At 46.5% G+C, this 12,317-nt stretch overlaps 1 protein-coding gene across 7 annotated transcripts in view; it reads right to left on the bottom strand.

Annotated features, from left to right (window-relative positions):
* Nucleotides 1–2,402: 2,402 nt before the first annotated feature.
* atp8b3 (ATPase phospholipid transporting 8B3) overlaps nucleotides 2,403–12,317 on the bottom strand; it is a 29,026-nt gene continuing 19,111 nt past the window's right edge. For 4 of the 7 annotated variants that reach the window (XM_078945767.1, XM_020702262.3, XM_078945768.1 and 1 more), the window contains 20 exons: nucleotides 11,457–11,548; nucleotides 11,216–11,374; nucleotides 10,405–10,493; nucleotides 10,140–10,333; nucleotides 9,861–10,069; nucleotides 9,109–9,140; nucleotides 8,872–9,028; nucleotides 8,500–8,688; nucleotides 8,303–8,415; nucleotides 7,717–7,884; nucleotides 7,379–7,490; nucleotides 6,791–6,866; nucleotides 6,595–6,718; nucleotides 6,117–6,303; nucleotides 5,804–6,027; nucleotides 5,649–5,732; nucleotides 5,349–5,573; nucleotides 3,312–3,450; nucleotides 3,011–3,141; nucleotides 2,403–2,854 (listed from right to left, as the gene is read on the bottom strand). In XM_078945767.1, the coding sequence (XP_078801893.1) occupies nucleotides 2,663–2,854; nucleotides 3,011–3,141; nucleotides 3,312–3,450; nucleotides 5,349–5,573; nucleotides 5,649–5,732; nucleotides 5,804–6,027; nucleotides 6,117–6,303; nucleotides 6,595–6,718; nucleotides 6,791–6,866; nucleotides 7,379–7,490; nucleotides 7,717–7,884; nucleotides 8,303–8,415; nucleotides 8,500–8,688; nucleotides 8,872–9,028; nucleotides 9,109–9,140; nucleotides 9,861–10,069; nucleotides 10,140–10,333; nucleotides 10,405–10,493; nucleotides 11,216–11,374; nucleotides 11,457–11,548 (2,896 nt within the window). In that variant the 3' untranslated portion in view covers nucleotides 2,403–2,662. The remainder of the gene's footprint in view (nucleotides 2,855–3,010; nucleotides 3,142–3,311; nucleotides 3,451–5,348; nucleotides 5,574–5,648; nucleotides 5,733–5,803; nucleotides 6,028–6,116; nucleotides 6,304–6,594; nucleotides 6,719–6,790; nucleotides 6,867–7,378; nucleotides 7,491–7,716; nucleotides 7,885–8,302; nucleotides 8,416–8,499; nucleotides 8,689–8,871; nucleotides 9,029–9,108; nucleotides 9,141–9,860; nucleotides 10,070–10,139; nucleotides 10,334–10,404; nucleotides 10,494–11,215; nucleotides 11,375–11,456; nucleotides 11,549–12,317) is intronic. The other 3 variants (XR_013655520.1, XR_013655519.1, XR_002289945.2) reach the window with 3 other exon arrangements.

The raw sequence follows: 12,317 nt of genomic DNA on the forward strand, positions 1-12,317 counted from the left end.
GAACTCGTGACTTGAAGCTTTATACTGTTAAATTTGTTTGCTTCTTTTTTCGTACATTCTCCTGTTTTTTTTTTTTTTTTTGCTACGGCATGTACTTACTGTTTTCTTAGAGGAGAAGACGCTGTGAATGTTTCTGTGGAGGTTGGTTGGGGCAGAAGAGACAAAAGACAAGGCTGGAACGCAGATTTTCTGTTCAGAGCAGACAGCAGCTTTCAAAGGAAAAAAGTGATGCAAATATAATCTGAACTCAGTCAAAAACACCAAACGTTGATGCCAAACCAAAGGAGGAACAACCTCATTTTCTTTGTGAGCTTTCTTCTGCCTTTACGTCGTCTTTTCTCTGAAAAAAAAAATGTTTCACAGTTACTTTTGAAGGTTCTGGGTGTGTTTAAGTGCTCCTGATGTTCTTAGAATATTACAGACCAGCACCTCCTTTTGAGAAGAAGGTGTGCTTTTTTTGTGCATGGATATTGTATAACTGTATAGAAACCAACAGGAACGACCTGTGTGACTTTGTGGGATGGAGAGGACGGAAAGACTTGGGAGTGGGTGGAGAAGGGGTGGGGACATTTTGGTTTTCAAAATAAGAGACTCAAAGGGTGGGAGGGTTTGGGTTTAAGGTGTTGGAGGGGTCTTTGTTTTTAGAGTTTCTGTCACTGTTGGATTCACTGGTTGTGTGCATGTGTTGTTGCAACCCGCCCCCTTTCCCCATGTTTCTTTGATGTATATAAACCCAGATGGTAGGGGGCAGTGTGTACTGGGGGAGGTCAAACCCCTCCTCTCCCAATCAGCAGCATTCAGTCTTCATTCCTCAGCTTCAGTCACATTCGGGTCCTGAAACGTGTCCTGCTTTTCCAAAAAACAGGGTTGTTTACTTGGAGTTAATCAGAGGGACACGGGGACCCGAGTGACCTTTGTGTGTCCACATGTGTGTTTGCGTGTTCATTCTTATCTCTGTGAAGGACAATGCTTGATATGTTTGGTTCTTTTCCATGGGTCGCAACATTTGTCATGCAAAAACTGAAACCGTTTCATAATGACTGACGAACCAACCGCAGCCCCACGTGGCGACCGACCGACCGTCTGGCGGGAAACGCCGTGGCAACGTTCTGTCAAACAGCATCTGTGTGTCGTTTCCTGGTCGGACTGAACGGTTGTCGTTGGGGGCTGATGTAGACGCCCCCAGTCACACTGTGCTCTCCCTCTTCTGTTACCTGTTAATCAATCAGAACCAAGTGTCTTTGTGATGGTAGAAGACAATCAGTTTCAAAACAAGAATAAAGGTTTAGAGGGCAGGCCAGTGGGGAGGAGGGGGAGGAGGAGCAACAAGAGGCTCTCTGGTTTGAGACAAACTGTAGTGCACAACTGCCAAACAACTGCCCCACCGGCCCCGCTCACACATCCACCCCTCATCCCATTGCCAAAGTTCACACCCCCCGGGCTCGGCCCCTCCTCGGTACTCCTCACCCTCATTTTAAAGAACAAACAAGTTGATTTCCCATCATCCCCCACGACTTCCTGCTAATCTGATGATGTAACCAACCGCGAGGAATAAAAATGGCTCCGGTTGGTGACTTTTGCACAGTGAACTATGCAAACACCTGACCCCCCCAATCCTAATCGTTGCTGCTGGGTCAGAGTGTACAACCCTCAATGCCCCCCCCCCCCCCATCACATTTTAACCCCCTCCTGTCCCACACATCCCATGTACTGAGTGAGGGTGGGGCACCCCTGCTTCTGTGGTTGGTGAGATAAGGGCACCAGAGTCCCCCCCAAACACCACCCCACACCAACCAACACCAAGCGCCCCAAACTGCCACCGACATCAGAATGGAGTCAAAGCTGAGGCCGCTCCTGCAGATCCTTCAATGTTTGATCGTCTTTGCCCCCCAGTGCCAAGGAAGGGCCCCAATCAGAGCAAAGACACTTACGTTGTACGAGTTTACAGAGTCGTCTGGAGACGGTGGCTAATACTGCACTAGAACAGACGCACAGGAGACACGCACACACCGGCGAGGGTTCGAGTCCCCTCAGAGAGTCTGCAGAAACCAAAGACAAAATCAGAGGAGCGACAATCTGGCTGCCAAATCCAAGACAATGTTGAGCTCTCTGGGCGACTCCGACATTCCTCGGCCACGAGGACATTCCACGTCTTGCACTTAGACACACGTGCACATACTTGCAAAACCCACACAAAGGCGAGAAAACGCCCACGTCTCACCAGACAGCCTCGGCCCTCCTCCCACTGCAGAAGCTGGAGAGCCTGTGGAGGACTTTTAGGTTCACTCTGAGACTCTTGAGAAGGAAAAAAATTGGAGTAATAACTGTACCAGAAAAATAAAAACTTAAAAGGATAATATGGGTAATTTGCGTGTTTTGAAATAAATCAAGAAATAAAACAATTGTAAAACAAAGCAGCAAAGTTTGCATGTTTTATTTGATTCTTTTTAACAGACGTTTGTGCTTCTTTAACAGATAAAAGATTGATTTTCACGACTAAGTTAAATTAAAATGATGATCTACAATCTCAGAAATCCCACATCTACTTGTGTAATAACATGAGTCCTGCAGTGTAGTATTTAATATTGCATAAAAGACATTTTCACTTCAACAATTATGTTTGTGAGTAAATCTTCATGTTAGTCCAGCGTCACTGAGTGCGTCAGCCAGCCGGTTTACTAGTCGCAGCTGACTTCTCATCCATCATCATCACTGCACTTCGGGTGGAGACTGCTGAGTTGATGACACGGCCAGGCCCCTCCCCCTGAGAGACGGCGTAGGAGGAGCGGCGCAGAGGCGACCTTCTTGTGAACTTTGAGCTCATCTCCACGGTTTGAGGGGCTGTGCTGTGAACCTGGATTACAGTGGGAACGCACAGTTCCAAATGTCAGACGCTTCCACAGATGAACATTAACAAGGTAACAAACACCTCTCTTTTAAAAAGGGTATCTATTTTCATTTATTTGTGGACCTTTGCTTCTGCCTTCCCAGAAGCTCTCAGATGCCCCACCTTGTGTTTGTCTGGAGCGTTGAGAACTGCTCTGAAGGCGTGGGCAGAGAAGGATGGCAGAACGGCCGTCCAGGCGGCGAGCAGAGCCGTCAGCCAGACGACGGGATCTGCAAAGGCCCTCTCAGACACACCTACACAAACACAACTCCAAGAGTTTCACACAAAAACATCAATAAAACAAATACTGAAGGTGTTGTGTGCACTTGCTGCTAATGTCTCTGCCCAGATGTGGCCTCAAAGCAGCACAGCACACATAAATGGAACCGAAACAGAACAGGATTACTCTGATCAAGAACATTACCTAGAAAGTAATAGTCGCTGGGCGACCTCTGGAAGAGGAAACTGCTGTGGGTGATCCTGCTGCAGATGAAGAACATCACCACAGAGACACACACAGCTGCTACATTCAACTTTGTCCAGTATTTAGTCAGGATCACAATCTGACAAACAGACACAACCATTAGAATGAATGAAAGAAGTACATTTTTATATGTTAGTTCTCTGAAAACAGCAAAACACAGATCGACATGTCAACTGAAGGACATTCTGAGAAAAAAGATCAACACAGGAAGGATGACGGTGAACCCAAACAACAACAAGGCAGACTCTGAAATTCCCCTAAATTTACAAAAATGAAACATATCAACAGAACAAAGAGCTTCATGTACAGATTCTTGTCTCCTCTTAGGTTTTTTGGGATCCCTGTTCTCGCTGGCGTTTTGTTTTTCTCCGTTCTGCAGAAGCTGGGCGGAGCATTCTACCCCTTCCACTAGCCCCGTGTTTCTCATCTTTTGCAACTTCCCTCATCAAGACCATTGACTGTATAGAGAACTGGACTGAGCGGATGTGACATCACTCACAGAAAATGCTTGACCTCCGTCTCTAGCAAAATGAAATGAATTCAGTCGCTATTTTTTTCGCAGAAAAATGGCATATATGGCGCTATGTTAAAGCCTGTTGACAGCTATTCGTACGAGTCAGTCTGAGTGATGTTTCTATGGCAACTACTGTCGCCAATCATGTGTAAGCCTGTTGGAAGTCTACACTCCTTCCACTGAAAGCGGCTCGGGAGAATCTGTCTGTGAAACATTCAAGGTGGGGTCAGCGGACACAACATGCAACCCCATTGAACCATCTGATTGGTCAGTTTATTTATTGAATAACTTCAACTACAGAACAAATATGTAAAAACAATGAGGATTATTAAGATGTTAAAAAAAAGTTTTAGATCCAGAAGGGTTTTTCTGACCAATAGAATGATTGGGTAACAACTGTTTATTTCTCTGTAGAAGTCTTTTGGAGCCAGCAGGTACTTCCAGGTTTGGACCGCCGGGGGGAGTGGGGGGTGTCACTCAGTCCTGTTCTCCGATACAGTCAATGATTAAGACCCGCGCTATTTAAGCTCTGCTCACCCAGCCTCTCCCCGTCAGACTGTCCTTGTTACTGGGAGCTCTGTCTTGCTGTCTGGATCTCTGGCTCTAGACCAAGTCGGTTTTGACTTCTGCCTGATCCAAACCGCCTGTTTTGCCCCCAACACTGCTCTGAAACATTCAGACCCCTCAAACCTCGACTCACCTGCCATCAGCGGCTTTGAGCCTCCCGTTCTGGTCCTCACAACAATTATCAATTCATTTACAAGCCATCTATGGATTTAGCCCTATGTTAATCTATCAACGTCTTACATTTCAATTACAACACAGTTACTCCGGGGGGGGGGGGGTCCCGAAAAAACCCAAATCTCCAGTTTGAGTCAATATCATTTTCATTATTGACATTGATTATGAAGCTTTGCAACAATAACAAAAAAAATTTAATTTTCAGCCCTTCAAATGACGTATTCTTTTTAGATGTATGCATGTGTGATCCCTTCATTTGTAATGGTCTTCCACTCTGTTGCTCATCCCTCCTAAGTCTTCTGCACCCCCCCCCCCCCCCCCCCGGTAACCCCTTGTTAAAACATGTAGATCAAATTTGAGGCAGTGCAGAAAAAGGGCTTTTTTTCCTGAAATTGTAATATTGTTGCACCTCAAACTAACATAGTTGAAGCACAACGTATTAAAATCCCTGAATGTATCATCACTGATATTGTCTATGTCTCATAGAAATGGTATTGTAATTTTTTGTGTTTTTTTTACCAAAGGGTTTAAAAAACAAACAAAAAATGAATTGTGTGTCAATTCTTTGGACTTTACAGGATAAAATGATTACAGCCTGATTATATAAGAAGTCTTTCTGTTTAACTGCTGTGATCTGCACCTAAAGTATTTCCTCTAAAATACCTAATTTTCAATTCCAGCATTGGGTTCAACATTCCTACAGAGTTAAAGATGACCCTGACCTCAGCAGAGGCAGTAAAAGTGGCTGCCATGGCGACAGTGATGGCCATGGTCTGGTAGTCGTAGGCTGTGTTGTAAAAAACTCCAAACGAGACAAAGAAGAGGACGAGCGACGTGTAGACGGCATGCAGCAAAGACAGACAGAGCTGCAGAGGTCCAGAAAGCTCCTGCTGCTGTCCACTCCTGTACAGCTCCGGCAGCTCGAGGCTGGTCTCTGCACTCACATCCTGTGAAGCAAAGACGGAGCCTTCCATAGACAGCTATCCTTAGGATTGTCTGCTGAACGGGAACCTTTGACTTACCTGTTCAAAAATAGCCACGCACATGACAGGTGCGGCCGTGTAGCAGACTGTGTAGAGCGCGATGAACCAGGTCTCATACAGAGACTGCGAGGAAAGAGGACAGCGTTGGTCTTCAGGTAACCTTGTGATTTTAAAGGTTTCAGCTGGTGTCTAACCTGCGAGCTGAAGCCGTTGAAGAAGCCAAACCAAATGTGCACGAGAGCAAAGCTACAGGTCTTGAACAGGAAGTAGCGTAGGAAGAAGGAAATGCGACGGTAGGACCAGCGGCCATGAACCAGCAGCAACTTCTGCAAAAACCTGAACTGAGACAGGGCAAAGTCGGCATTCTGCACTGCCTGACCTCCTTCAACGCCTGCCACTCCCACTCCAATGTGGGCCGCTGGGGCAGTGGGGGGAGAAAACAAAATCAGTGAAAATGTCCCACAGTAGGCTGTCTCTGCACACGCTCACTCAGGCCTCCTGACTCACTCTTAATCATGTTGACGTCATTGGCGCCGTCTCCGATGGACATGGTGATGGCGTCTGTGTGTTTCCGGACCAACTTTACAATTTCAGCTTTCTGAGCAGGCGTGACCCGGCAGCACAGAACAGACTGACACTGCTGTGCCAGGTTCATGAAAGTGGCCCCCCACTCTGGTTTCTGCTCAAACTCCGCCTGAAGGGAAGCACATCCAGCTTTAGTTCTGATGGGGAGTGGATCATTCCAGACTCTGCTTCCCTTTGCTGTTCAACCAAAACCATGAGGAGGCTGGCTGCTGATGCCGGTCAAACCGACCAATCACAACGCTTTTTGAAGAAGAGCAGTCTTTATCATTTTCTAAAAGAACAAACCTCTCTCATGAGCTCCGTACCACAACCATATCAGGTTGTGGCATGAAAAGGAACAGAAATGTGATTTATTTTTTCTTCAGACATTCTGCAGCATGACTGAAGAGGTTCTGGTTACCAGCTCAGGCCCGGTGAAGACCAGAGAAACCTTCGCTGGAGCGTTCTCTTTGCTGGTGGCCCACAGCTCCATCTGCCTGGCCTTCATGAAGCTGACCTGTGGATCTGCTGACTGGAGTATCTGTCTGCAGGCAAACATGGTTGAAATGCTCCAAATGTTTTTTGGAGTCACATTTATTCTCATTGCTGTTACAGACCTGAGGTCCTGCCATTCCAACAGCCTGGCATCCGGATCCAGCAGTTTACACGAGTATCCAATGTTTACGGCAGTTTCTAGGATCACAGGAACGGAGAAAACAACTTCCATAACAACAAGGTATTTCTCTCTGAGTCATACTGGTTTAAGTTTGGGCTAAAGATGTCCTGGATCCATTCTAGATCGGTGAATGGGATCGTTCAGAATGAATCAATAACCACTAATCATGACACGAATTAGATCGTTGGTGAAATGAATCGTTACTCTTTTGATGTTTGCATTTTTGCTCTTTCGTTTTATTTAAACACAAACAATCCAGAATTAGACCCAAATTTTAACTTTTTTATTTGGAAAATGTCAACAAATCCATTTTAATAACAAAAAGTTTTATTCTAAAGACTTCTATGGTAAAAATTCTGCCTTTAAATGGATAAACCTCTTAGCAAAGATGCATCTCCTGTGTTTGCTGACGTCAGAATCTCAGAACCAGATCCGGGCCGTGTTCTGCCATAGCTGCTCGCTCTGACTATTTTCATGAATTTCTAGTTTTTTTTAGATGTTCTCATTCCTGATAACATGATCAAAATACCTTTTTTGTCCCCAGTCAGCACCCATACTTTAATTCTGGCCTTCCGAAGAAGACAGATGGTTTCAGGAACACCCTCTTGAAGCCGGTCTTCAATTGCTGTTACCCCCAGGAGCTTAAAAAAAAAAGAATTAAGTGAGCGTTTCTCAAAGCACTAACTTTATTAAAGCAAATGAACATCACAAAACTGAATATGGTCAAAACGGTCAAAATGGTCAAAACGGTGAATGAAAGCATGGATTGTTCCTTCCTTTGGGAACTGAAGTTAGTCTCAGGTGTCAGAGCAGGTCTTATGACCTCATAGTTCTAGCAGAAGGTTAATATGGAGAACCAGAGTCCACCTGCAGATCTTGCTCCATCTCATCGTACAGCTTCTCCAACTGCGTGTCACGCTCAGCAGTTGCCATGACAGCACACAAAGCCAGAGTTTTCCTCCACTTCTCCCATGATGCTTCAGGAACGGACCGAACCGCGACGCACAGCGTCCTCAGGCAGGCCTCAGCAAACACCTGATGTGACATGAGTCCACAGGCGTGTCAGGGTACCGGCAGTAAAGGAACGAAATGTAGGCAGTTGCAGAAACATAAACATTCAGTAAATAAACGCTGACATGATAAAACCGAGGGAGAACAATGCAGTGACGAAGAAGAGGAGTTAACAATTAAGAACATTATGACAAATGAAGACAGCTGGGGATGATTGACAGCCTTAACGTGGTTGGACTGACAGGTAAACTTGAAAACAGAACACGACAAGAACCAGGTCTAAAACCTGACAAAGGGCTCAGGCCTCACAGTGGTTTACCAAAGGCTTCATCCTCCTCCTCCTCCTCCTCCTCCTCCTCATTGGCTTACTTCAGGGGAAAGCTCCCATGAACACAGAAAGAGACAAACAACACTTTGTCAGTAAAGTCCAGAGCTGATTTACCTGCAGAGCTGTTTCAGTTCTTTCCAGATATGGGGAGTTTTTCTGAAGGCGCTCCAGAATCACCATGTCTGCCCCCTTGCAGTAAAGGTTTAATGCCCCCCCCGGTTCCCGCACTGACATAAAGGAGACATGAGCTGAGGGTTAAGAGGTGAAGCCTCTGCATGAACTGATCAGTGATTCATGGGGGGTCCGCTCACCGAGCACAGACATGCGTCTCCTTCTGCTGGTAAAGTCTAACAAAGCCAGCAGCTGATACTGATGAGAGACGCCCAGCTCAGAGACCACCACGCAGTCCCTGGTCCTGCGCAGGAAGACCCAGCCCAGTTCCCTGGCTGCACCCACCAGAGCCTCCTCATCTGGGGAGGCGGCCTGATAGACAGGAGTCTCTGGAGGGACTCAAACACAAAGCCCCCGTCAAATGAAAGCTAAAACGCAAAGCTGACACAGTTCTAAAACAGCAGGAGTTTGATGCTGTGAGTTGACTTTTTCATCGCACTAAAATGTCATCAGATGTCAGAGTGGAGTTTCTGGATCCCTCTGAAACAGAAGAAAGTGGAACCAAACCTCACCGTCCTTCCACTCTGCCATGACCGTGTGGCACAAGGCCAGAGCCCTGAAGAACTGCCTGCTGGCTGGACACTGGTGTCCTCGGAGCTTCTCCACAAGGCTTTGGGCAGACATGTGCAGGCCTCCGCGCGAGAACGGGTTCCAGCTCAAATCCATGGGCTGCATGAAACATGGAAGGTTTCTCTAAATTCAGCCACTATGAAAGACGCCAGCTCAGTTTGAAGAGTGAGAACAGATACCTCCACTTCTTCTGCCCTGACTGAGCCGTTGCCTAGAATGGAAAAAGGTTTAATTTGACTAAACTATATAAATTCTTAGAAGAAACAGCCTGTTTAGGTAAGATTAAAGTGATTTACATTACGGGAAGGAAGTGACAGAAAAGGCAGCAGTAAGTGACAGATTGATTATTTTGAATGGTTTGAATGACTGAATGTACTGTAAATAAGCAAACATGGAATTTAGCTTCAATGAAAATGATCTGTTACACATTTGGAAAGAAAAAACCTTTTTGTCCAGCGTGGCCCATGTGAACTCACCTGGATCACAGCCTGCTTACCTTATGCCAGCGTTACCTGTTTAATGTATTCTGCTTCCAGTAACTTTTATTTACACATGTAAAACATACATCTAAACCTATAGATACTATAGATCAGGAAGGTGAAAATGACTCCTGCTGCCAACTAAAACCCTGAAACTCTTTCTTTGACTTCTTATTTGAATTTACACTGATTTAGGATGAATTTTCTATGATCTTTTCGTTTTGCTCTATGACACTTCAGCTGAATTGAATCAAAGTGAATCCATATTATTGACTAAAAAATGTACACCACGGCGGTATAGCCAGTATTCTGCTCGCCATAATGGCCAACATGGCCTCTCGCTGCATGAAAACCTGGTGAAAATAGACTGAGACTGTTGAATGAAAAAAGGTGCAGTGAAAGTGCCGCTTCAGCGTTGGTTTGGTGAAACAGGAAACGGCTCTCTTAGTTACCGTAGATCTCGCCGGCAATGCAGCACTGTCTGAAGAGCAGTCGGTTCTGTGTAAGCGTCCCCGTTTTATCACTCAGCAGGTATCCCACCTGGCCCAGCTCCTCGTTCAGCGAGGTGTTCCTGGCCTCTGCCGGTCTGTCTCCCGGCTGCCAGTACAGCTGCAGGTCCCAGCCGATGAAGCGGCTGTGGATGGTGTGGATCACCTCGAACCTGCAGACACAAAACAAACATGCATGTGTGCCCCCCCTTCCTGACTACACACCACTGAAGGAGGCCTAACGTGATATAGAGCGCGATGGGCATGGCGGGACTCAGGAGGATGATGTAGCTCCAGTAGACCAGGAATCCTGAGTAGGCTGGATTGCCGTTAAACACCATCGCAGACAGAGGCCCCTCCTGCCGCATGACCCCGCCTGAAAACACGCTGTTGCCAACGGCGAGGAGTAGAGCCACCAGGAGCAGACACAGGACTATCTGCCAACCAAAAGACAGACATGATGAAAGCTCCACAGGGGTTCCCCTCTGCCAGCCTCCCAGCAACTCACCCCGATGACCATTTTGTTGAGAACTTGCTCGGTTCGTGCCGTCTTTACTTTCAGTTTCCCGCAGTTCCTCATTATCTTACAGTCTGTGCCTGCCACAAATCAAACATTGTTACCGTCGTCTTAGTCCGAAAACCTGCTGAGAAAGAGGTCAGGTTGTGGTCTGGCTGGTGTGGTCTTCAGAAAACGTGCAGAGTCTGACCCTGGCATGGAGGTCAGCATGAGACACAGTCCTCGCTGGAATCGATTAAAGCTCATATTTTACGATGGCTGGCTCTCATTAACAGGAATTTATACCTGCAAAAATGACCAAAGCATTCAAGGGCAGGAAGATAATTTCAACTTTGTCCTAAGAAAGCATTAGCCCTTCAGCTCTGATCCTGGTAAATTTAGAGCAGCTTATGTCAAGTGTGAAGCCGCTAGGAAGTAAAATCGGCAGAGTCAGGGTCAGGCCTGCACAGCTTATGATGGATGCTTTATAAAACTATCTGTGAAGAAATCTGATCTATTGATCTGCTTGACTACAACTGAAAGGGTCACATGGCAGCGCCGCCTGCTCCGGTAATAACCGATCACTGACAGGAGGAGCCGGTAATCTAGAAGACATTAAAATAGCCGTACTTAACACACAGCTGTATGACTTAAGCACTTAGTGCCTGAATTCCACATCATAACATTTGTCATTGAAGGAGGCCAGAGAGGAAAGAGCGCTGAAGGCAGGTGGTCTGGAGACGCTTCAACCCATTGTTCTTAGTTCAGGGTAGAAGCAGAACATTTACACCATAATTCAGGAAAAACGGGAAAGGCTCTGTACCCGAGTACACGACCAGGCCGTAAGCAAAGCCTGTGTTACGCAGAACGGTTCCCCTAAGGAGGATGTGCTCGTTCTCCAGGTGATAACACTCCCCCCGCCACAGCAGATGACCTCGGAAAACGTACAGGCGGTCGTTGGGTTCTTCGCACTGCACAACACCTGCACGGTTAGACCAAGAACACAGGTGTTACTGCAGCTTGAAGGTTTTGGAACACGAGTGTTGAGTTGAAGGTTTGATGACCATCAAAAGCAGCAAGAGCGCCCTCTGATGGGCAGCAGGTCAGATGGATGTGTGTGGAGGAGAGGGCCTGTCGGTACTTCAGGTTGGTCTCTCTGTAGAAGACAAACACACTGATGGACATCAGTTATCAGGAGACATGTCTTCCTCACAAACCCTGGGGGACCGGTGAGCTGCAACCACAGCTGAGTTTGGGAGCCATTTGGTGGTTTGACCCCCCCCCCCCCCCCCCCCCAATTCAACCCCTTAATCCTGAGTGTGAAGCAGGGAGGCTTTGGGTCCACTGACCGTATGGGAGGACAGTTTGTTTGACGTCACCCGTAGAAAACAACCAAATGAAGTCAATTCAGTTGCCATTTTTTCACGATACGGATGCCGCCATGTTGGAGTCAGATGTAGTCAGTAGGAGTGATTGTCCACATCGGTCTGAGTCATTCTTTGTATGGCAACCACTCTCACCAATCAGGATTGAGCTTGTTGGAAGGCCATGCCCATACCACTTAAAAGCTGGCTTGGACGTGGGTGCCAGAAGGCTCCACCTACTTTTATTGAGGCATGTGATTGGTCTGTCTATAACTTGAACTACAGAAAAAACATCATGAAAAAAAGAGGATTATCAAGAAGCTGTGAAAAAAAGGTACCAGGGCAAGAATGGTTTTTCTGAGGGGGGAGATGTCACTCAGTCCAGTTCTCATTTACAGTCAATGATTGGGTTCCATAGAGTTTTTGCTATGATCCGACTGTGGAGTTGAACCTGCAGCCTCCTAGTCTCAGGGTGACTGATGACTTTAGGAACCCTCACTTCAGACTGAAGCTTATTGACTCTGAAACAGATGTTCTTGTTTGTTTAAAGCATTTTAGAGA

This window comes from Oryzias latipes, chromosome 4 (assembly GCF_053564925.1).
Source record: "Oryzias latipes strain Hd-rR chromosome 4, Olatipes_Hd-rR_3.1".
Lineage (NCBI taxonomy): Eukaryota > Metazoa > Chordata > Actinopteri > Beloniformes > Adrianichthyidae > Oryzias > Oryzias latipes.